Below are 26072 nucleotides of genomic sequence, written 5' to 3'. Positions count from 1 at the left end.
GTTCTGATAAAGTAAAGTTCAGGGGACAAGGCTGCAGGAGGTGTCCGAGGAGGGAGTGTCGTCCGATAGCCTTGGGTTGAAGGCAAGATGAAGATTTCTACATTCAGACTTAGCCTTTGAAATGGAAGTCAAAAATCTCCAGTGGGACGAGGCAGAGGGCTATAGCCGAAGACAGTTCCACGAGGCTGGATATCCCTGTGGCAAAGGACTGCTGAACAGAGTTTGGTGCTGTGGAGAAGAACGTAGCAGAGAAGCCTGAAAAATCAATGTGACTGGCGATGCACCACAAGTGAATAAGCAAGCATGTTGGTCCCCCTCTCCTTCCAGTTTTCAGAGCAGTTTTTAGTCAAACACTTGGAAAGTTCCCACTTGCAGATTATGGCTATCTGGTCACCTTCAGCCCCATTTCCAAGGGTCCAGGACTGGTGGGGGACCACTCGGATCGTCAGGAGTCACCAAGACTAGGTTCAGGTGTGGGTCCAGATGAAGGGAGCCTTTTGGGTCCCTGAGGCGCAGATCAGGAGGCCAGCTAACTAACCCTTTAGAGTCACTGTGGTGGCCCTGGGTTCAGGTTGCAAGTCGAGTCCTACTCTAGGCAACATGGCAGCAGGGAAGAAAGACAGCAATTCAGTATGACAGCAACAGGTCTGCAGTCCAGCACTGTGGCAGTCCTTTCAGCAGGACAAAAGTTCATAAGTTCCAGGTCCATACATTTACTGAAGAGATGGTGTCTGGGGTCCTATTTTCATACCCTGGTGCCCTCCTTATGGAAAGTGGGAGAAGTTTCTAGGCAATGGTTTGAAGCGCACAGAATTTCCTGTCTCCCCTGCACTGGCTTCAAGTTGACTGAAGTGACAATGTGGAGTGTGAAGGCAGAACAATCCCCATTCAGTTGCAAGTGGGGTTGTTCTCAGTTCTGCCCTCATCCTGCCAGCAGATGGCCCATTCAGGCACACATAGGGGGTTATTACAACTTTGGAGGAGGTGTTAATCCGTCCCAAAAGTGACGGATATACCACCAGCCGTATTACGAGTTCCATAGGATATAATGGACTCGTAATACGGCTGGTGGTATATCCGTCACTTTACCGTCACTTTTGGGACGGATTAACACCTCCTCCAAAGTTGTAATAACCCCCTAATCCCTCTATTGTGTCACTGTCAGGAAGAAATTCACATAGTCTGTCAGCTGCACCCAGTCATGTGCCCCAAGACAGGCTGCAGGCACAAAAGGGCTAAGGGAAGAAAAATGGCATCTTTCTAGAAGTAGCCTTTTCAAAACTGTAATCAAAAACCCGACTTTACCATTACAATTCTAAAGACATCAAACATGACATAGCTATCTGTTCCTAATTGGAAATTACAGCTTATTAAATGTAATAAGGAATTGCCAGTTTTTCACTACTGAGACATGTAAAACTTAAAAGTGCACGTCCGGCTCTTAATTTACAAAGCATTCTGCTCTATAGGCAACCTAGGGCCTACCTTAGGAGTGACTTATATGTAGTAAAGGGGGAGTTTAAGGTTTGGCAAGCGGTTTTATTGCCAAGACAACGTAGCAGTTTAAAACAGCATTCAGGCTGCAGTGGCAGGCTTGTGTCATGTTTTAAGGTGCTACTGAAGTTGTTGGCAAAATAAGTGCTGCAGACACAGGTAGCATTTAATTTACATGCCGTGTGTATATGGTATACACTCTACAAGGGACATAATTGAATCATGGTTTAGGCAAATGATCCCAAGCACTTTAGCCCTGGCTAGCAGTGGTAAAGTGCACACAGTCCTAAGGCCAAACAAAAACTGGCTAAGCAAATTTGAGGAAGGAAAAAGGCAAAAGGTTTGGTGGTGACCCAGCGGGGAGGACAAGGTCCAACAAGCACCATCTTGGAGAAGACTCCTTGTGTCCAGAACAGCTCCGAAGAATGGAGCCTTCTGAGAGCAAGTCAGGTATGACTTTGGCAAGTTGACAGTGAACGCTAGTGATAGCAGGAGTTCTCTCTTAGTCTGGAGGTGGGAGACAACTGCCTGGAGAGAAGATGCCTTTAACAGCAAGTCATTGAGATAGAAGAAAAAAGTACTGTTGATCTACTCATATGAGCTGCAACCACTGCCACCACCTTGGTGAACATTGAGGGGTGCTGGTAAGACCAGTAGGGAGCACAGCAAAGTGAAAGTGCTCATGGCCCATCGTGAACCGCAGGTAACACATGCAGGCTGGCAAGACCACAATGTGAAAATATGCGTCCTGCATGTCCAATGATACCAACCAGTCTCCCGGGTTGAGGGCAGGCAGAACCTGAGCAAGCGTGAGCATTTTGAACCTCTCATTTTTTAGGAAGAAATTGAGAGGGTGCAGGCCTAGAATAAGACGAAGGCCTCTGTCCTTTTTGGGCACCCAAAAGTAGCCGGAATAACAACTATTACCTACTATGCACTCTCTCCATGGCTCCCTTGGCCAAGAGAGCCACCACTTCCTGGAGGAGTATGGAGAGATGGTCCTCCATGAACTTGTTGCAAGAGGGTGGCTTGGGTGGAGGTATAGTCACAAAGGGGAAGGAGTTACCCCTTCGGACAATCTGAAGAACCCATCAGTCTGATGTTATCGACCTCCAGTGTTGCAGGTGATGGCATATCCTGCCTCCCACTGGTAGCCGATGATAGTTGGAGGGAGAACTAAAGAGTTTGGAGGCTGCCGCTGCTGGGGGTGGTGGAGTGGCCCAACCTCTGGTTGCCTGTCCCACAGGGTCTGGGGGTACCACTACCTCAGCCACACAAAGTGTGGGAACCTTGCGTGCCATGGTGGCTAGGAGGTTAAGGACATGGCTGGAAGCCTTTCCATGACCACTATAGTCAGATTGGGGTTGTCGAGGGGCCATAGAAAGCCCAAGGACGTAGCCGTAGCTCTGCTATCCTTGAAATGCTCCTGCGCTGAGTCCGACTTGCTTCTGAAGAGACTGGAGCCATTAAAGGGCATGTCCATAAGCAAAACCTGGACATGCCCTGAAAAACCAGTCATAGCACAGCTGGGACATCGCCTGAAAAAACAGTCATCGTCAGCCAGGCGTGGCGATGTAAGCCCACTGATGAAGAAACTGCTCTGCCTAGTGAGTTGGTCGTGTCCAGCCCACATCTGATTGATACTCTGATTGCATCCCTCCCGTCTGCCATAGCTTGGAAGATTAAGGCCCAGGCCTCCTCCGGGACCATGGGCAACACCTACGCAACCAAATCACACAGCGCAGGTGAGTAATGGTCCAAAAACACGCAGTGTTCATGGACTGCAGTGCTAGGCTGTCGGAACCAAGCATCTTCTTTCCTAACGTGTCCAGCGTTATGGTTAACATATAAGGTGGGGTGGTAGGGAATGCACTGGGATTTACACAGGAAGTGGAGGCTTGTACCACCAAGCTCTCCAGAGTAGGGTGTTGTGTGATGAAACTGAGGTTCCCTGAGGTGGGGAGATGGGAGGAGGCAATTGTCCTGTTTATAGGAGCCCCTATGCAGGGCTTGGACCAGGTCCCAAGCAGTACATCCATAAGGGCTTCATTAAGTAGGAGAGGAGGTTCTGAGGGGGCTCACTCTCTGCTAAAGCACTTTTTTCACACCATTAGTCTTGACTGCTTCTGAGGACAGGCTATGGTCCAGGAACTTGGGCACTCTTCTTAACACCATAGCAAAAGCGGCTCACTCCTCCATAGTGACAGTAGACTCCTCCATGCCAGTATCTGGGAAGGTGTCCAGTCCGCTGGTGTCCGCCAATTCCTCACACCAGTCCATGCTGAAGTCTGGAGGCTGGAATTCTTCAGGGTCCAGTGGCCCCTCCCAATGTTCCCCAAGTCCAAGCCCATAGGAATGGAGCTCTGGCTCCGGTCTCGAGGGCAAGGCCCCAATCGGCCACAGACGCCCCTCCTTTATGTAGGCGACACCCCTCCTTTATGTTGGAATCGTAGATGAGAATGGACACGGCGCTACCGGAAAACGCTGGGAGTATCAGCACTGGTGTCGGGGAAGGTCGAGGTGGTATGACAGGTGCTGGTCTGGATCACATATGGGCCACCCACACATGATGTGCATGGCCCCATAAAATTGGTGGTCTTGGGTGGGGGTCGCTCTGGCTCCTGGAAACTCTGGGAGGTGCTGAGCTGGTCCAGGCCTCAACAGAAAACGCTACCTCATCTCTTGGGATGGCTTTGACCAATGGGGCACAGTTCATAGACCTCTTTGATTTTTTATTCTTTTTCTTACTTGGACAGCTTTAACTGTGATGAAGATCAACGGCTTTGCTATTGATCCCAGAACTTTCCTCTGGACTGGGATCGAACCTGCTGCAGAGTCGTGCGTCAAATGGCAAGGTGCTTGAGGGACTGCTCCCTCAAGGCCTTGGTGTGTATTGGCACGGCCATCGTCACAGGCCTTTGCGTTGTGGTCATGCTTTAGACACCAGAGGCAGACAAGATGCGGTCCTGCCACAGACATCTGTCGGTGACAGGCACTACAGGGCTTGAAGCCAACTTTCCTAGTGGAAATTATTTTCACACCAGGTGAAAGATCTACAAAAAACTTCAATAAAGTCACAAAAAATGTCAGTCAAAAAGTTACTGGGGGTAGCTCTGTCCAGCTCTGAGCTGGCTGGAGCGGACGAAAAGAACTGACGTCAGTGTGCTGGGGTGGCGCCTATATAGGCACCACAAATGTCATTTCTGCCACGGATGCTGACAACCCCATATGGAGCTGACCAATGTCACCTACTGGTGCGTAGGGGTATTGCTCCCAAAACATTACCAGACCCAGTCTGATGCCTGGGAAGAATTCTAGGGTAAGGAATTTACAGATGGAAGTCTCTATCACATAGGGAGAACACAAGCACTTTACCACTGTGTAGGAGGCTGGCCTGGCTTATAGTGGATACCAATAGTGCTTACACCTTGTGCCAGGTCCATTTATCCCTTATTAGTAGAGTAGTAGTGTTCTAGCAGCTTAGGCTGATAGAAGTAGCTATAGCAGAGCATCTTAGGCTGAACTAGGAGACATGCATAGCTCCTACTATACCACATATCATATACGTACTATATCATAAGAAAGACAATACTAAGAGTTACTAAAAATAAAGGTACTTTATTTTAGTGACAATGTGCCAAAAATATCTCAGAGGATATACTCCCTTAGGAGGTAAGTAAAATACACACAATATACACAGAAACCAAAATCAGGTAAGTAACACAGTCAGAAAGTGGTGCAAACACTGTAGAATACAATAGGAGGCAATAGGCCTAGGGGCAACACAAACCATATACTAAGAAAGTGGAATACGAACCATGAATGGACCCCTAGCCTAGTGTAGTGTGTAGAGGGTTACTGGGCGTGTAAGAAAACACTAAGGGTGTCCAAGACACCCCACCTCAAGACCCTGGAAAGTAGGAGTAGAGTACTACTATTTCCCCAGAAACACACTAAAGTTGTGATAAAGGATTTTGCAAAGACCACAACAGACTGCAAAGCAATGAAGACGATTCCTGGACCTGAGGATCTGCAAAGGAAGGAGACCAAGTCCAAGAGTCGCAAAAGTGACCAGAGGGGCAGGAGCCCAATAAACCCCGGATGAAGGTGCAAAATGGCTGCCTCCAGATGGAAGAAGCTGAAGATTCTGCAACAAAGAAAGGTGCTAGGAACTTCTCCTTCGTGCAGAAGATGTCCCACAGAGTGCTGGAGGATTCAGAGTTGTTTCCTTGGCAAAATACCGCAAACAAGCCTTGCTAGCTGCAAGATTCGCGATTAAAGAAAAAGGTTGCTGCCCGGGCCCAGGAAGGACCAGGATGTCGCCACTTGGGAGAGGAGACAGAGGGGGCCCTCAGCAACGGAGAGAGCTCACACACAAGAAGGAAGCACCCGCAGAAGTCCTTGAACACGGGTTCAAGAAGTCTGAACAAGGTGGTTGTCTCAACACTGCAAAAGAGGGTCCCACAACACCGGAGATCAACTCAGGGACCTGAGCATCACAGGACAGAGTGTTGGGGACCTAGACTTGGCTGTGCATGCAGGATTTCGAGTAAATGTGTACAGAAGCCCTTGTAGCTGCAGTTCACGCGGTGCACAGGATTACTGTCTGGAGAGGGGAGGCAAGGACTTACCTCCTCCAAATTTGGACAGTTGGACCACTGGACAGTCTGTTTCACTTGTGTCCACCACCTGTGTTCCAGGGCCCACGTTCGTCAGGATGAGAGGGGTCCCAGAGTACTGGTGACGCTGAAGTTTGGTGCCTGCTGGAGCAGGGGGAAGATTCCGTTGACCCACAGGAGATTTCTTTGTGGCTTCTAGTGCAGAATGAAGGCAGGCAGTCTCCAAAGCATGCACCACCAGGAAACAATCAAGAAAGCCAGCAGGATTAGGCGCTACAATGTCGCTGGCAGTCTTCTTGATACTTTGCTGCAGTTTTGCAGGTGTGCTGGAGCAGTCAGCGGTCGATCCTTGGCAGAAATCGAAGAGAGAGATGCAGAGGAACTCTGGTGAATTCTTGCAAGTCATTATCTGAGGAAAAGCCCACTGGAGAGACCCTAAATAGCCCTCAAAGGAGGATTGGTCACCTAGTCAGGTAAGCACCTATCAGGAGGGGTCTCTGACGTCACCTGCTGGCACTGGCCACTCAGAGGCCTCCTGAGTGCCCTCACACCTCTGGATCCAAGATGGCAGAGGTCTGTGACACACTGGAGGAGCTCTGGGCACCAACTCTGGGGTGGTGATGGACAGGGGAGTGGTTACTCCCCTTTCCTTTGTCCAGTTTCGCGCCAGAGCAGGGACTGGGGATTCCCTAAACCGGTGTAGACTGGCTTATGCAAGGAGGGCACCTACTCTGCCCTTCAAAGCATTTCCAGAGACTGGGAGAGGCTAACCGTCCCCAGCCCTTAACACCTATTTCCAATGGGAGAGGGTGTAACACCCTCTCTCAGAGGAAATTCTTTGTTCTGCCTTCTTGGGGCTCGGCTGCCCAGACCTCAGGAGGGCAGAACCCTGTCTGTGGGGTGGCAGCAGCGGTAGCTGCAGAGAAAACCCCAGAGAGCTGGTTTGGCAGTACCAGGGGTACATAGTGGAGCCCCGGGGATGCCTAGAATTGGCTCCCCAATACCAGATTTGGAATGGGGGGGACAATTCCATGATCTTAGAAATGTTACATGGCCATATTTGGAGTTACCATTGTGAATTGTGAATGAATTAAAAAAATATGCATCACCATGAGAGGCAAGGACATAACTGCTTCATCTCCCTCCTATTCAGCATCAGATCCCAGATCCCAGAATCGATCGAGGAGAGAGAGAGATCAATTATCCTCACTGGAAGGATGACACACTCCAACGTCCTGTATATGCCTAAGATCTGCAAACACTCTCTGTCCCCGGTCCATCTGATTTCGACCTCTTATACTTTGAAGAAACAAGAGAGGAAAATTTTAGAACCTCCCTCTCACTGAAGAAGTTTATTTATTCAAAAAATGCTTATTGCTTTAGGCCAGCTTTGAAAATAACACATCGGGACTTGGCCACAATCCCAAGGTGCCAATTCAAAACAAGACTGTTCCCTGCAGTCTGAGTACATTCTTATCAGCCTAAGCCCTTGGTGGAAAAGTACACAAAAAATAAAACATGTGCTCATTACAACGTGGAAAACTACTTGCAGCTTTTAACGTGGCAGTGGCTAATGCTAAAATAGAGTCAATCAGCAAACTGAAGCTGGTGGTCACTAGTGTGACAGTGTGCTACTAGGCTAAGTGCAAGATGGAGTCAGTGGTCAAAACTCACATGTCATTACAGCTGAATATAAGAACCACCCAGTGCATTGACGTAAGTTTCTTATCGCCCTCTGACGCGTAATGTAGCTCTATTGTTGGTAAGAATGTGTTGATATCTAACTTGGGACATTTTATTGTAACCTGTCTGATGTTAAAGTGACCACTCCACAGAACAGAGTGGAGGGATGGCAGTGAAAAATCTGCGGCTCAATAGTGTATCCATCAGAAAGAGCATTACTGAAGGTAAGCAACTTGTTCTTCTGATGGATAATTCTAACTACACATTTCTCATCTACTGAATAGATAACTAACCCGTACCTTCCCAAAGTGGAGGGTCTGTCGAGTGGACTTAAATCACAAATAACTGCAAGGCCAACATGGTGAGGTGACCTACCTGCCAGACTTGTCTTTTGAAGCGACAGTGCTTAGTGAAAGTATGTACTAATGCCTAAGTTGCTACTTGGCAGATGTCAAAAACAGGTACTTCCAATGCCAGTGCTGATGTTGCAGCCTTCACTCAGGTGGAATGATCCCCCAGGCTCCCACGGGTTGCTTCTAGGCCAGGACATAGCAAATTTTGATAGAGAGAACAAGTCATCTTGGCAAAGTCATCTTCTGCACTGCCTTACCCTTCTTTGCCCCTTAAAGCCTTATAAAGAGCTAATTGTTATACAATCCAAGTAGAAACGTGATAGTCTCTAGATCAAAGTGATGTAGCTAATCCTCCCTTTTTGAGGGATAAGGTGCCACAAACAAAGCCAGTAATGTAATCCACAGGCCACCATGAAAGGGTGTCACGACCTATGGAAGGAAGTCCGCCCTGGCTTAAGGCAGATGTGACAACAGCACTTGCAATTTGCTCATGCAGCACAATGCCATAATGCAATGAAGAGCAGTGTTTTTAATTTCAAGAGTTTTAAGAAGCCTGTTTCTATAGATTTATTAGTCTGACAAACACAGAAAAGCCGATAAGGCTGACAAGTAACAGTTTATCATTGTAACTGAAAAGCACTGCAAAAAAAAAAAAAAGAACTTCAAAATGTTTGCCTAAGGGACCAATATTCCATGTACCACGCCAGGCACCAAACTTTTCCCAGGGTCCAACGTCAATGGACTTCTCCGAAAGGTGTCTAGCACCAACAATCACATTCATCACTTCTGTAGGCAGGGCAAACATAAATGGAAGCTTGAGCGAAGGGCAGAGGCTCAAGCTCAGAAGCCCTGGGTACCGCACTCTCCTGGCCCAGTCGGGGCAATCAAAAATACTTGGGGCCGGTCTTTCCTGATCTTCCGTACCCAGGGCAGGAGGAGGAGTGATGGAAATGCATACAGAAGTCCTGCACTCCATTCCAGCTGGAATGTCTCTCCAAGTGAAAGCCTTAGAGAAAATTCCAGTGCACAGAACCGCTTACACTCCAAGTTCCTAGCAGTGGTGAATACATACATACAGAACTCTCCCCATTATTTGAAGACGTCCTGCACCACTTCGAAGTGGAAATGTAACTTGTGGTTCACCAGTCAATGCCTGCTCAACTCATCTGCTCTAGCATTCAAAGACCCTGCTAGGTGGTTTGTGACCAAGAAGACTTTGTTGCTCCAGCCACTTCCACCGACATAGAGCCTCCTGGCACAAGGCCAAGGAACCCACTCCTCCACTTGTTGCAATGCCACATAGTGGTGGTGTTGGTTGTGAGAATCTGCATAAGACTTTCCTTGATGGGAGGCAGGAAAGCTTTTAGGGCTAAGAGGATCGCCTGCAGCTCCAGGAGGCTGGTGAGCCCACTTTCCGCAGGAGACCAGAGGTCTATGGTCTCCAAATTCATTAAATGATCCAACCCATTCCAACTAGGATGCATTAGTCACCAACATGAGTAATAGGCAGAGGAGGGAGAGTGCTTTGCTGCAGATCAGGTGAACATCTGTTAGCCACCACTACAGATCCAAACACGGCTGGAGTCCACTTCTCGGTCCTAGGTACAAGTATAAGCAGGTCCAGCCCTCGGGGTTTCTCTCCACTGATTCAACAGCAGGTGCAGTCCTTCATCTTTATTCCATAGATCCACTCATGTTCTGAAGAACCAGGGGTGCCACATTTATGCCTGGCACAGGATGGTGGATGGAAGAGAATCCCTGATCAACAGGGAAAAAGTTGCCGGGGAAACTCTATCCACTTTGACATTATTTCTTGTGGGTTTGGCCCTAAATAGTTCCACAGCGCACTGTTCTCTGAAAATCCAACATGGCACCTCGGGGCAGAGCTCTGTTCACACCCTGGGGGTGTGTGGAGGGAAATGAGAAACTCCAGTTGTAAACCAATTCTGAAACAGCTCCCCCCTCCACTGGGATGTGTGCCATCCTGACCACCTGGATAATTGAAAGTGAAGGCATAGATGTGAGCTACATCAGCCTATGACAGGGGCTGCCGCTCTGAAGCTTGTGTAGTTTGGGGCCACATCCACCAGTCCATCATGTCAGAAAGAGATCATACCTCCTCCGGCCCAAAACCCTTTCTTCCCTTTTCTGGGAGCCATTCACAGATCCATGCAGGGAGACATCCTTCTACCTGAAGACAGCTGGGGAGTGTTAGAAATGGGGTTTTTGGTTGGCAGTCAGGTTGCCCTCTGTCCAAGCAAGAACCCTCACTCTAGTCAGGGTAAGTCACACACAATCCAAAATCAGCCTGTGCTCACCCTCCGGTAGCTTGGCACGAGCAGTCAGGCTTAACTTAGAAGGCAATGTGTAAAGCATTTGTGCAATAAATCATACAACACCATAGCATAACACCACAAAAATACACCACACAGTGTTTAGAAAAATATATAATATTTATCTGGGTATCTTCAGGTCAAAACGATCAAAGTTGCAATACGAATTTGTAAAGGTATCACTGAAAAGTGATAGAAAGTGCCTTAAGTCTTTAGAAAGTAAACAAAGTCTCTTTCAAACACAAAGTACCTGGTTTCTGGTGGAAAATCTCCTCAGAGGGCCACAGGAGAAGAGGTGCGTGGAAAACTGGTGTGTGCGTCGATTTCTCCTCAGCACACGCGGACTTGCGTCGTTATTTTCCACGCGGGAAGTCGGGCGTCGTCTTCCGGCGCGCGGACAGTCTCTTACTGTGGTTTGCGGGGAGTACCAGATGTCCCGGGTCTGTACGTGGATTTTCCTGCTTGTTCTCCTGCTGCGCGTCGGTCTGCGGGGCTGCGCGTCGAAATTACGATCTCATGGCAGGCGTTGCGTCGATTTCTCCTCTATACTTCGATCTGCGGGACTGCGCGTTGAAATTACGATCTCACGGCAGGCGTCGCGTCCATTTCTCCTCTAGAGGTCGGGCGGCGTGGTCCTTGCGAGGCCGTGCGTCGGATCTTCGATCGTCCCAAGAGCGTCGCGTCGATCAGCGTCGGAGTGCAGCGTTTTTCTCGCCGCAAAACAAGCTGTGCGTCGAAATTTTCGGCGCACGGAGCGTCCAAGTAAAAGAGAGAAGTCTTTTTGGTCCTGAGACTTCAAGGAACAGGAGGCAAGCTCTATCCAAGCCCTTGGAGAGCACTTTCACAGCCAGACAAGAGTTCAGCAAGGCAGCAGGGCAACAGCAAGGCAGCAGTCCTTTGTAGAAAGCAGGCAGGTGAGTCCTTTGAGCAGCCAGGCAGTTCTTCTTGGCAGGATGTAGTTTCTGGTTCAGGTTTCTTCTCCAGCAAGTGTCTGATGAGGTAGGGCAGAGGCCCTGTTTTATACTAAGTTGTGCCTTTGAAGTGGGGGTGACTTCAAAGAGTGTCTAAGAAATGCACCAAGCCCCCTTTCAGTTCAATCCTGTCTGCCAGAGTCCCAGTAGGGGGTGTGGCAGTCCTTTGTGTGAGGGCAGGCCCTCCACCCTCCCAGCCCAGGAAGACCCATTCAAAATGCAGATGTATGCAAGTGAGGCTGAGTACCCTGTGTTTGGGGTGTGTCTGAGTGAATGCACAAGGAGCTGTCAACTAAACCTAGCCAGACGTGGATTGAAGGGCACAACAAGATTTTAGTGCAAAGAAATGCTCACTTTCTAAAAGTGGCATTTCTAGAATAGTAATATTAAATCCGACTTCACCAGTCAGCAGGATTTTGTATTACCATTCTGGCCATACTAAATATGACCTTCCTGCTCCTTTCAGATCAGCAGCTGTCACTTCAACAATGTATGAGAGCAGCCCCAATGTTAGCCTATGAAGGGAGCAGGCCTCACAGTAGTGTAAAAACGAATTTAGGAGTTTTACACTACCAGGACATATAACCACACAAGTACATGTCCTGCCTTTTACCCACACAGCACCCTGCTCTAGGGGTTACCTAGGTCACACATTAGGGGTGACTTATGTATAGAAAAAGGGGAGTTCTAGGCTTGGCAAGTACCTTTAAATGCCAAGTCGAAGTGGCAGTGAAACTGCACACACAGGCCTTGCAATGGCAGGCCTGAGACAAGGTTAAGGGGCTACTGAGGTGGGTGGCACAACCAGTGCTGCAGGCCCACTAGTAGCATTTAATCTACCTGCCCTAGGCACATGTAGTGCACTCTACCAGGGACTTACAAGTAAATTAAATAGTCAATCATGGATAAACCAATCAGTAGTACAATTTACACAGAGCGCATATGCACTTTGGCACTGGTTAGCAGTGGTAAAGTGCCCAGAGGTCAAAAGCCAACAACAACAGGTCAGAAAAAATAGGAGGAAGGAGGCAAAAAAGTTTGGGGATGTCCCTGTCAAAAAGCCAGGTCCAACAGGGAGCAACTCTGAAAAGGGTACTAGAAGCTTTAGCCAGACAAACAGTGATTTTTTACGTCACTATTTCTGAAATAGTTGGTCAAAATTTGACTTTGCCATTAAGTTGGATCTTCTTTAACTATGAAAACGTGTGTGTGAACTATTTTGTAGCTAGTGCCAATCAGAAGTTAACTTTATGAAGTGTAATAAAGTAATTCAACATTTTCTATGGCATAGCCAGCTCAATGCACTTTGCATTAAGGATGGGATGGTAAGGCCTACTTTAGAGGTGACGTCTACTATTTAAAAGGAATGTTTAGGCCTGTCAAAAGGGTGATTTTGACAGGTCAATATGACAGTTTTAAGACTACTCAGCTAGGCTACTGTACCAGGCCTAGAATCATGCTTCACATGGCCAGTTTACATTTGGCACAATAACAGCTAGCTGCAGTCCACTTGTGCCATTTAACTTACAGGCCCTGGGCACATGGGGTACCATATACTAGGAATTTCTAGGTTACTTAAAGGTGTCAATAAGGGATTTTAACCAAATCAACAAGTTTTTAAGGAATCAGAAATGGTACACTGGGGCCTGATTAGCAGGGTCCCACTGTACAAAGTCCAAAAGGAAACAGCATTAGTCCAAAAAATGTGGTTGATCATGAAAAAAGAGGCACTTTCGTTCAGCTATATATTGTGGGTGGATGAGAAAAGAAGAGAGAACGTGGTTAACTGGCCTGGCATCCTGGGAGTAAAGTGTGCTAGAGGTGAGAAAAGGTGGGTTCAGAGTACTCTTTGGAGGCATTATGAAAGGTGAGCTTGGTTCTATGTTTTCTTGATGTTTTATAGTGTGATCACAGTGGTTGAAAAGATGTAGCAATTTATGTCAGAAGACTATAGAATAATCATGCATTATCATAGAGAATGATAAGGTTGGTGTAGATTAACATTTTTAACCATATGAGGTGTTTGTTTTCAGATGAAGAATCCTTAAGGTGTAGTCCAGACATCTTTATCATTAAAGAAATTTAGAAGGTACTTCTTTATAGATCTAGATTTCATACCAGGATGCTTATCAGCAATGAATGTCTGGGTTTATAAAACCATAAATTTGGCATGTATTTCTCTACAATCAACTTATTCGATAATGCATTTCAACAAAGACTGTTATCGTCATTTCTCAAATGTGAAGATGAAAGGAGGCACTATATACAACATGGTATTAACTCTGCACATTAGTGTAAATTTATGGGAGGGAGCAGTGATGCATGAAAAAAGGAAGGAACATTATATTGGGGTGATTCACGTGCCATTCACAATAGTTGAGGCACGTCACACTTACCCAAACAAACAGTGAAACTCACTCCCTTTGAAGATCACTCAGGCCAGTCCAGTTCCTAACTAGTTTTAGAACCCACCTGAAGGCTGCTCGTTTTAAAGTTGCATAAGTAATTTAATGTTAGATCTGTTAACCTTTGGTGTTGTCTTTCCCCAAACTTTTTGCCTTCTCCATTTCTGTTCTCTGAATTTTGTTTTTGTTGGCATTAGGATTTTAGCAGTGGTAAAGTGCACAAGGTGATTGTGCTCTCTCCTTTAAACATGGTAAAATTGGTGAGGCCTGCCCTGTAAGGAAGACCGCATCTCATCCCTTCATCCCAGGCTAGCAGAGTGGTCAGTTAGGTGATGACCTGTTCTCAGCTACAGGGACACAATATGCTCCAGAGGCCTTCAGAGGCTTCCCTGACACTTCCCAGCTGACCTGCATCAGCTGAACCTGCCTGCGCTCTGCTGGCCTCTGGTAGAGTAAGCTTCTGATCCCTAAAGGTGCTTCCACAGATCCTACCTACTTTCCTCAGCGGGCTAACCTTGTTTCAGTATCCGGCATGTGCTCCATCATGGTTGGACTGAACTTGTGACTTTCCCCCGGTCCAGCACAACCAGATGACTGTAAGTGAAGCTTTGTGCTTTTAGGAGGTATACCTACCTAAAAACCTAAAGTGCATAGCTCCAGTTCTACTAATTGGATTTTTGTTGTTTTGGTCTCATTTTATTTATTAAAAGTGACTCTGTTTGACTAAATTGAGTTGGGATTTATCTTGTGTTGTGTCTTCACTTTATCACTGTTTGTGAATTGTAGAAATACTTTACACATTGCCTCATGGTTAAGACTGGATTATTTTGTGCCAGGCTACCTTGTTAATTTAGTGAGTTTTGTGGTTCACCTTGACAATGATTTCGGTTGTTGTTTGGGAAGGGTTTCATCCCCTCAAGCAATAACCCAATTTCTAACATTTAGTATCTTGCAGAGTACAAAATGTTGATATATGGCCTATTTCTGGTGCACCCAATCATTATGCAGAGTCTTCTGTTAAATACATAAAGAATGTAATTCTTTTTTTGGTTAAGTCAAAAGCTAAAGTCACTAAATTACCCAAAGTACATGATTTACTTAGCGAAACTATGAAATGTGGTAGTTCTCAGGAAACTGTGTGACTTTCTTTAAACTGTACAGCACAGATTCGAAAATTGTATGTTTCCTCCCATTACCTGTATTTTTTTCAATAGGGAGTCGTACCAATCCCTGCTATTCCTGACCTGCAGCAGACTAGTCTATGACTCCATTAGAGGTTCTGAAACAAGACACCTTACTATCTGATTTATTTTCCACAGATTTTTCTTCTTTTTCTGAAAAATTCGGTAAAACAGCGCCGAAGCAAACAACTTACGGCCCAGTGTTAATGTGACCACCTGTGGCTAACATTGTGACGAAACAAGGTGGGGGTATTAAAAACAACTCAATAAAACAAACTGAGGAAACGTACCGTTTAATTCAAAGCAAACAAAAAATGTAAATGTTGAGGAGAGCCGCCTGTTGGTAGTTTAATTCTTACAAATTTGGATTACTCCTACTCAGTGCGCCATTTGTAATACCACAGAGTTTTTTAATGCTCCAGAAAAGTTTCTGAACTAACTTGAATCGCACACGCTCATTAGAAAGATGCATTACGAAAAAAGGTGTTGAAAACGGAGAAATGCCAGTATACAATTTGTTGCTTTGAATTATGGGAGCCACTGACAGCATACAATAGCCGGAGTACAGCGTTTCAATGTGCCAATTTGGCTGATTATGTTCCTGTTCCAAAGCACTGACATTGCCTACAAGTGATAAACCCTATTTTACCCTGGAACTTCTAAAATCACATTTCTGAAAAAAAGAAAAAAAACAACCTAAAACAAAGAAACTGTGTATGATATGATATGAAGATATCTATCAAGAGCAGTGAAGGACCTCAGATTCCCTCTAGTTCTGACATTTCATGTTTTACTGTGGAAGATACACGCCATAACTTATTCTATTCAGCATCTCTTATCAGGGTAATTTGTATTATCAAAAAAGGAAGCTTACAAAAATAAAAATAAAATCCGTGACATCAGATAGGGATAGGCAGGATTAGATGCTACACGATTTCAAGAACAAATAGATCCCTCTGGGATTTGGGGGATTAATATTTCCCCTCTCAGACACTGTACAGAATTAATGAGCATACCTGCAACAATGCTAGCCAGCTGCTGGGTCCTGGTGATGGGGTAGATGCTACGTGCCTGAATGATAGCTGAAGCTATTTTCTTGGCGTACCTCTCCTCCCCGTATGTTTTCAGGATGGACGCAAGAGCGTGTTGATCTAAAGCGTTCACAACATCAGCCGCGGTGGGCATGTCAGAGTACCTACGCACAAGGAAAGCCAATTAGTCCACTGACGTCAGGTTTCATTGACAAGAGGTGAAGCTTCATAGCACGGAGGCATAAAGCCAAATCCGCGATTCTCTAGCGTGCGCCTCTGAGGTTTTAAAATAAGCAACATCTATCCTCTGCAACAGAAATAGATTCTACTTCTTTTAAACAGCTCACAGTACTTAGAATTGTCTAAGAGCATTCAGATAAGAAAGAACATCAAAACAATAACTTTCATTCTGAAAATTTGATTGTAGTGACCTAAACCTCTATGTAAAGTGGGCACACTTCACAATAATCTGAGGTAACCTTTGCTGAAAGAATATAATTTTTATAGAATTTAGAATTACAAAACATGTTTAACTCGTTCAAAGATTTATACTTAAATTGCACATACAATGCATTATCTATACACAGCCACACAATACACACCTATTATAGATCTGTATATGAATAAACACAAGCATATATAGCAAGGGAGAGAGACATTGAGGAGGCACACAGACAAATTCGTGCATGGAGAAATGTAATAGTTGGATTACTTATTGGTGCTTCATTATTCCAATGTCCCCTTCATTGTCCCAGAATTTACTCTGAGGACGATATGCTGTCTCCTCAGACTAGGCACCCAATACAGGGCTTCCTGCATTCCTACAAAGGTCATGCCTCCAAACATGCTCGCATAAAGGGCAGGCCTGTCCGAACCTCCTTTCGTTTTTATTTTGTGCATTCGTCCTCCTTTGGGCACCGTGAACCGCTGGCTGTTTCGGACAGCCCTCATTCGTGTTTCTTGGATATACTTTGGAGGTGGAGGAAAGGAAAGCTGGCATGGCCTGTGGTAACGGCTGTGGATCATCACCGTCTCCCTCATGCAGTCCCATGTACAGAGGACTCTGGCTTGTGCATGTCAAGCATTAAAACTTAAAACTTAAACTTCGCACTTGTATAGCGCACTACTCACCCGTTAGGGTCTCAAGGCGCTGTACGCATACCGCTGTGGAACCTCTCCTGGCTTTTCCCTGTGAGGCGCCCACTCCTGGGCAACCCCCAAGGTGAAGCCAGGCATCCAAGCGCTGTCAGGGCCGTTGTGGAGATTAAGCAAGTTATTGCCCAGAGTTACAGAGTGGGACCCATTAATTAGACTAGGCACCGAGGAAAGAATTATCTGGTCCAAGGGAATTGAGCCCAAGACCCACCGAGGCGGGAATTGAACCCTGCATTGATGCAATATTAGAGCGTTGCTTTGGTTCCACCTTCACTGCCTCATTGGTTCAGACTGCATACTGCTGTACACTTATGGAAAAATTGTGACTAGATACACATGCATGTGCACAAGTGTCATGGCTTGGTTCGGCCAGCTTCTATCCCTTTCCTTGTCAGACCTCCTGATATGGATATGCCATTAAGGTAACAAAGGTCCCGGCTCTTGGCATGGCTGAGGTAGGGGCTATATCGCTGTAGTCCATTGTGCCTCGTTGCCACACTTATGTGCATGAACATAGTCAGTGATCTTAACGGATATGTGTCTAGAAAGTGTTGTGGCCACGCTTTACTGCCTGCTGTGTTAGCCCTCCTGACAGGGACATTGCCTCAAATGCAAGGGCTCTAGTTCACATAATGGCAAATGGAGGGCATTGATCATATGAATCACACCATTAATTACATGATTTAGCATGTTAAGACAGACCCCAAAGTAAACAGATGACACAAATCATAGACTGGTATAAGGAAACGATAGAGCACAGCACAGAGACAGAGGGCTACTAGTTTAAGATTAACATTTCTAACCACAGCTCCTGCCATAATGCCTACCATTTACTTTCTAAATACAGTCAACAAGAGTGATAGCAATTGGATAGTTAATTGACAAGAAATTAGTTGAGAAAACTTTCGTTTACACTGAACTTCAGTTTCTATTTATGTGATCCCACCAATACCCGGAGTCAATTGCAAAACATTCCTTGGCAAGAACACATAAAGTTAACACCTCCCGATTTCAAGGTACTATTAAATTAACACGAATCCTGGCACCAAATGCAATACTTACAACCTCAGAAAATTGATACCAATAAATAATAACACCTAAAGAAATTTACTGACGTTCCTAACATAATATATAGGGAGTCAGAGGTAACATATTAGCCTCGGTGAAAAAAAAATGTGCACAGTTCTTTCAAAGGTCATTTGATGTTTGCCTGAAGAAGCCAACTTGTTTCACAAAAGCTAGCAAATAAATTACTTTGTTAGTCAAATTAAGGTATTTGTTTCAGTGTCTTCAGATTATATGAATTAATATATGGGACATTATTATGTTGTAACTCAGAAAGGAGTTTCCTGATCATGTAAGGGAATTGGCAGCAAATGTGTTCGCAATGGCAGAGCGAGATTACGTGAAGGCACCGTTTGGGGCTTATGCAGTACAGAGAATGTGATGCCGAATGTGTTTATGTCATGTTGTGTCCAGCAGCAGTCAGCCGTCTACAGGCGTGGCTCCTCCGCTATGGTGGAGGAGCGCTGTCCCCTCATCTCCTCGCCAGCTGCAAACCTTTTACTATAAAACGATAATAAACTATGTTTATTATTGTTCTGTAGTAAAAGGGGTGGCGCCATGGGTTATGACGGGGACGGAAGAGGAGTGCTCAGCACTCCCCCCTCAGAGTGCATGTATGTTTGGCCGGCCATCTCGGGCTGGCCAAACACACATACGCACTGAGCTCCGCCAGCCCGGTACTGTGTTGCCAGGCTCCAGAGAGCAGGCACAGGCTCCCAGTCTGCCTGGGAGCACCCTGGCAGGGCCTCCAACCAGTCCAATCGCTGCTCTCATGCTGCCAGCATCATCACAGCAGCATTCGGATTAGCTGCAGGGCAGGCTGGGAGCCTGAGCCTGCAGCTGCATCATAGGAGCGGCGCAGTGGTGGCGGCAATAAAGGTACGTGTTTTAAAAAAAACAATGAATCCCCCCTCCCGCATGTGCCGCCCTACCCCTACAAAGCTCCGCTAGCCACTCCTAGAGAAACACATTGTTTGGACAGCACAGAACCCCATTGCTGCTCTCACACGATCACCTTTCTGCACAATAACAGTTTGTTTTGCTTCCAGTTATAAGTATTGTTAGACTTTTTCATCCTTGGCGTGGTCTCCCTTAACTTTTTGCCTCTGTTGCCCAGGTTGTTGATGTGTGCTGGACTCTGATTTTGCTGTTTTTGTCACCCTGGGCACTTTACCACTGCAAACCAGTGCTAAAGTGCAAGTGCTCCTTTACAAAATGTGTATGTAATTGGCTTATCCATGATTGGCATATTTGATTTACTAGTGAGTTCCTAGTAAAGTGCACTGGAGGTGCCAGGGCCTGTAAATCAAATGCTACTAGTGGGCTTGCAGCACTGGTTGTGCCACCCACCTAAATAGCTCTGCAATCATCTCTCAGACCTGCCATTGAAGTGTCTGTGTGTGCAGTTTTAGCTGTAAATTCGACTTGGCAAGTGTACCCACTTGCCAGGCCTACACCTTCCCTTTTCTCACATGTCAGACACCCCTTAGGTAGGCCCTAGGTAGCCCCAAGGGCAGGGAGCAGTGTATAATTAAGGTAGAACATATAGTAATGTGTTCTATATGTCCTGACAGTGAAATATTGCTAAATTCGTTTTTCACTGTCGCAAGGCCTGTCCCCCTCATAGGTTAACATGGGGGCTACCTTTAAATCTGATTAAAGTGTAGATTCCCTGTGAGAGCGGATGGACATCTGGAGTTTGGGGTCTCTGAGCTCACAATTTAAAAATACATCTTTTAGTAAAGTTGATTTTAAGTTTGTGTGTTTGAAAATGCCACTTTTAGAAAGTGAGCATTTTCTTGCTTATACCATTTCTGTGACTCTGCCTGTTTGTGGATTCCCTGTCTGGGTCAGTTTGACAGTTGGGCTGGTTGCACCTCACACTAGACAGTGACACAAAGGGAGCAGGGGTGTAGCCTGCATACCCTGATGAGCCATCTGTGCTAGGAGGGAGGGTAGGAGTGGTCACTCACACCTGAAAGGGCTGTGCCTGCCCTCACACAATGCAGTCTCCAACCCCCTGGTGGGTGTCTGGAACCTGGCTTGGGCAAGGCAGGATTTTACATTCACAAGAGACTTTGCTTTGAAGTAGGCCTACTTCAAAGGAGAAATTGGGTATAAGAAGGGCACCCAAAACCACAGACTTTAGATCACTTCTGGACATCAAGAGGAACCTCTGCCTGGAGAAGAGCTGAAGAGAAGTGCTGCCCTGCCTGTGACTGTGCTTTGTGGAGCTATCCTGTAGTTGCTGCTTCTGCCTGTGCAAGGGGACAAAGACTGGACTTTGTGGTATATTCCTGCTTGAGAAGGACGCTCCAAGGGCTGGAACTGAGCTTGCCTCCAGTTCTGAAGTCTCAGGGCCATCAAAGACTTCCCTTACCAGCACTTGGACTCTCTGCTGAGACTCCTGCCCTGACAAGTGGTGCCCTACCCAGTCCCTGGGCCCTTGAAAGAAAAAGCTGGTGAAAATTCAAGGAAATCGACTTCAGATGACTCCGGACTCACGCCGCTGCTGAATCCGGTGACGCCGCCTGCAACCGACTCCGTGATCTTCGCTGGAACGCGACGACCTTCGCAGGCCCGACATCACTTTTAATATATGACTTTCAGGCTGCCATCAAAACGGAGCTAAAGGTGACTAATATGTTTATAGTGCCATAGCCCTAAAAACACATCTGCATGTTAACAAAAGCAGCCAACCCTCATCCCTGTCATTACTGAATACAGCTTGAATACAGCTTGCAATTTGATGTGGGGTTTAAAGCTTCAAGTTGAATGAAAGGGTCTTCTAAGGTGTAATAAAGTTTTTCAAATGACCCTTGAGCACTGTTAAGCAGTGGCTGTCTGTGTGCGTGATGGCAAGCTGTTGGTCTGTAACAGTGGTGGTGCGGGTGACTGTTGGTAGATGTGTGTGTAACTACAATAGAGTGCTTCCATGTATTATGCTAATTGAGTTTGTGTATAGTTGTAGTTGTGTGAGTACAAGATGGTTGGTTGTATTATCTTTGTTACTGCTTTAGTAAGCTTGTAATATGATGTGTTAAAGTGAATATGTTTGTGTTGTGACAGGAATGTCCCTGAAAGGAGTACAGTCCTATTCCCCTGCCCTAAGAGCCCGACTGCAAGCTTTTGCTATCTTGTTTTTCGAGTTTAGCTGTATCATCACACTAAACTAGCTGTGCAGAGAGGCTTTAAGGCTTTCTTGTGCCATGAGTGAGGTCCAAGACCTTTTGTGTGGCATGAATGAATGCACCAAGTGTGTCCTTATTGTACTGACTGTTGACTGCTATCAGTGCCATTGGTTTACCATCTATAGCAGTGGTGTTAGCGTACCATGTTTTGTGAATCCAATATTGTGACCAGACCTCTTTTAATTATGTCACTGGAGGGAAGGTCAATCGGCCCACTTGCGCAAAGTTCCACGTCTATGTGCTATCCCAGATCTCAGCGCCATCATCATAAGTTTATGTTAAGAGTGGCTGTGTATGGGGCCTGTATAGGAGGTGCATAGTGTATGAGTGAGCCAGAGTAATGGAGTCATGGCGTTCCATTTTGGAAGCCCCTAAATTGTTCCAGCTCACATGACAGAGATGAGATTGTTTTCTCAGACGATGGAAGTGTATTGCTAACATTCCTGGAGCTGGAGAGAGGAGACCTAGATAATGAAGTAGGAACTTTTTAAGCATTTTATTCAAAGGTTTTTAGAGTTTGAACTGCCTGTTTCTGCCACCTTTGTTCTACTTTACTCAGTCATCTTCGCCGGTTTCTGGTCTAGTTGTTTGTTTTCAAGGAGGTGGTGACCGCTATTGAGCTCTATGCTCATAAACCGACCCCGGGTGTGCTGATGGCATGATGAAACTGCACCAAAGACAAGTCCATCTGTACCCATCTGTTCCAAATCCAGCACCAGCCATTCTGCCAGTTGTGGGCTAGCTTCTCTTCAACCTTGTGTGTATACTTCCGCAATGTTAAAGAAGAGAGATGAGAATTTGTGTTGTGTAAATAACTGAGCTACAAAGAGTAATGGGCCTTAGATCTTGCTTAAACTGTAAATAGTTTCATAAATTCAATGTGAATGACTCTTCATGTTATGAAAGAATAGACCAGAAACCTGATTTTTCAACTCTTTTAGTAACAATCTTAGATCTGGGATAGAGGGTGGACTTATAAATGCTCATTCTCTACCCAAACATTCACAAGAGATCTACAATCGGGTAGGGGAACAAACTTTGGACTTTGTATTCCTTACTGAAACCTTGCTACATGAATCCTCAAATCCAGATATAGCAATTGATACTCCACTGGACTACTTTATCTTTCAGGTGGACTGAGTTGATGCCAGGATTGGAGGTCTGGCAATATTTTTTCTAAACACCTTTGGATGTTCTGTGTTTCAGCCTGAGAGCCTGGGATTTTGTTTTAGGATAAACCGACATTGCTCTTTTTCAGGTGTCTTAATTTTTTGTCCTCATGGTCCAATTTCTCAATTTCCCAATCATCTAAAAGAATTATTAACCTCCCTCTGGCTCCAGCTTTCAAATTTTACCGTCTTAGGTGATTTTAAATGTTACGTGGACGATGCAACCACATCCTATGCAAATTCCCTTATGGAAAATTTAGCTGTCTTTAATTTTCCCCAATTAGTAATCAGCCCAACTAAATCTTGGGGGCACACCATTGATCTATTTTTTACCAGTTTTCAAGCTCTCTGGGTCAATCAGCTGGAAACTCAAATTTAGGGGGCCCATAAGTGCATCCCTCTCAGAAGCTGTTAGAAATGGCAGTGGTTTGCACTGTGTCCAAGTATGGACTCTCACTCTAGTCAGAGTAAGGGAGTCACACAGCTAAGATAACCCTTGCTCCCCCTTGGTATCTTGGCACAAGCAGTCAGGCTTATCCCAGAGACAATGTGTAAAGCATTTGTACACAAGTACACACACAGTAACACAGTGAAAACACCACAAACGTTCTCCACACCAGTTTAGAAAAATCGCAAAATATTTATCGAAGTAAAACAAGACCAAAACAACAAACATCCAACACACACAAGCAAAGATACAAATTCTTAAAGATTAAATGTCAATAAAGCTCTTAGAAACACAATAGCTCCAATTGGGGCTATCAAGACGTCGTTCCCAACAGTCCGACGCCACTTGCAAGGGAGTGTGGGCCGGTCACAGAGTAGCATGTACCCCAAGCACAGTACCTTTGGAAAACGATAAAACAGAGATGTTGCACGGTGTCGGGGAGGTGAGGCATCACTGGACCTGGTGCTACGTCAGTTTCTCACAGCTACAGGATGAAGTGAATGATCAGTTCCTTACTGCGAGGGAGGGGAGGTGTCGGTTCCTTATTGTAAGGAAATGCCTCCTTGGCATGGTTGCCCCCTGACTTTTTGCCTTTGCTGATGCTATGTTTACAATTGAAAGTGTGCTGAGGCCTGCTAACCAGGCCCCAGCACCAGTGTTCTTTCCCTAACCTGTACTTTTGTATCCACAATTGGCAGACCCTGGCATCCAGATAAGTCCCTTGTAACTGGTACTTCTAGTACCAAGGGCCCTGATGCCAAGGAAGGTCTCTAAGGGATGCAGCATGTCTTATGCCACCCTGGAGACCTCTCACTCAGCACAGACACACTGCTTGCCAGCTTGTGTGTGCTAGTGAGGACAAAACGAGTAAGTCGACATGGCACTCCCCTCAGGGTGCCATGCCAGCCTCTCACTGCCTATGCAGTATAGGTAAGACACCCCTCTAGCAGGCCTTACAGCCCTAAGGCAGGGTGCACTATACCATAGGTGAGGGTACCAGTGCATGAGCATGGTACCCCTACAGTGTCTAAACAAAACCTTAGACATTGTAAGTGCAGGGTAGCCATAAGAGTATATGGTCTGGGAGTCTGTCCAACACGAACTCCACAGCACCATAATGGCTACACTGAAAACTGGGAAGTTTGGTATCAAACTTCTCAGAACAATAAATGCACACTGATGCCAGTGTACATTTTATTGTAAAATACACCACAGAGGGCACCTTAGAGGTGCCCCCTGAAACTTAACCGACTGTCTGTGTAGGCTGACTAGTTCCAGCAGCCTGCCACACCAGAGACATGTTGCTGGCCCCATGGGGAGAGTGCCTTTGTCACTCTGAGGCCAGTAACAAAGCCTGCACTGGGTGGAGATGCTAACACCTCCCCCAGGCAGGAGCTGTGACACCTGGCGGTGAGCCTCAAAGGCTCACCCCTTTGTCACAGCCCAGCAGGGCACTCCAGCTTAGTGGAGTTGCCCGCCCCCTCCGGCCACGGCCCCCACTTTTGGCGGCAAGGCTGGAGGGAACAAAGAAAGCAACAAGGAGGAGTCACTGGCCAGTCAGGACAGCCCCTAAGGTGTCCTGAGCTGAGGTGACTCTGACTTTTAGAAATCCTCCATCTTGCAGATGGAGGATTCCCCCAATAGGGTTAGGATTGTGACCCCCTCCCCTTGGGAGGAGGCACAAAGAGGGTGTACCCACCCTCAGGGCTAGTAGCCATTGGCTACTAACCCCCCAGACCTAAACACGCCCTTAAATTTAGTATTTAAGGGCTACCCTGAACCCTAGAAAATTAGATTCCTGCAACTACAAGAAGAAGGACTGCCTAGCTGAAAAACCCCTGCAGAGGAAGACCAGAAGACGACAACTGCCTTGGCTCCAGAAACTCACCGGCCTGTCTCCTGCCTTCCAAAGATCCTGCTCCAGCGACGCCTTCCAAAGGGACCAGCGACCTCGACATCCTCTGAGGACTGCCCCTGCTTCGAAAAGACAAGAAACTCCCGAGGACAGCGGACCTGCTCCAAGAAAGGCTGCAACTTTGTTTCCAGCAGCTTTAAAGAACCCTGCAAGCTCCCCGCAAAAGGCGTGAGACTTGCAACACTGCACCCGGCGACCCCGACTCGGCTGGTGGCGATCCAACACCTCAGGAGGGACCCCAGGACTACTCTGATACTGTGAGTACCAAAACCTGTCCCCCCTGAGCCCCCACAGCGCCGCCTGCAGAGGGAATCCCGAGGCTTCCCCTGACCGCGACTCTTTGAACCTAAAGTCCCGACGCCTGGGAGAGACCCTGCACCCGCAGCCCCCAGGACCTGAAGGACCGGACTTTCACTGGAGGAGTGACCCCCAGGAGTCCCTCTCCCTTGCCCAAGTGGAGGTTTCCCCGAGGAACCCCCCCCTTGCCTGCCTGCAGCGCTGAAGAGATCCCTAGATCTCCCATTGACTTCCATTACAAACCCGACGCTTGTTTCTACACTGCACCCGGCCGCCCCCGCGCTGCTGAGGGTGAAATTTCTGTGTGGACTTGTGTCCCCCCCGGTGCCCTACAAAACCCCCCTGGTCTGCCCTCCGAAGACGCGGGTACTTACCTGCAAGCAGACCGGAACCGGGGCACCCCCTTCTCTCCATTCTAGCCTATGTGTTTTGGGCACCACTTTGAACTCTGCACCTGACCGGCCCTGAGCTGCTGGTGTGGTGACTTTGGGGTTGCTCTGAACCCCCAACGGTGGGCTACCTTGGACCAAGAACTGAACCCTGTAAGTGTCTTACTTACCTGGTAAAACTAACAAATACTTACCTCCCCTAGGAACTGTGAAAATTGCACTAAGTGTCCACTTTTAAAACAGCTATTTGTGAATAACTTGAAAAGTATACATGCAATTTTGATGATTTGAAGTTCCTAAAGTACTTACCTGCAATACCTTTCGAATGAGCTATTACATGTAGAATTTGAACCTGTGGTTCTTAAAATAAACT

General features: G+C 46.6%; 1 protein-coding gene across 2 annotated transcripts in view; it reads right to left on the bottom strand.

Annotated features, from left to right (window-relative positions):
* The window catches only part of METTL15 (methyltransferase 15, mitochondrial 12S rRNA N4-cytidine), a 759979-nt gene that overhangs the window by 132304 nt on the left and 601603 nt on the right, over nt 1-26072 (bottom strand). For both annotated transcript variants that reach the window (XM_069221973.1, XM_069221972.1), the window contains one exon: nt 16056-16234. In XM_069221973.1, the coding sequence (XP_069078074.1) occupies nt 16056-16234 (179 nt within the window). The remainder of the gene's footprint in view (nt 1-16055; nt 16235-26072) is intronic.

This window comes from Pleurodeles waltl, chromosome 3_1 (assembly GCF_031143425.1).
Source record: "Pleurodeles waltl isolate 20211129_DDA chromosome 3_1, aPleWal1.hap1.20221129, whole genome shotgun sequence".
NCBI classification, from domain to species: Eukaryota; Metazoa; Chordata; class Amphibia; order Caudata; family Salamandridae; genus Pleurodeles; species Pleurodeles waltl.
Note: the sequence above shows the minus strand (reverse complement) of the source record. Positions and strands in the feature narration are given on the sequence as shown.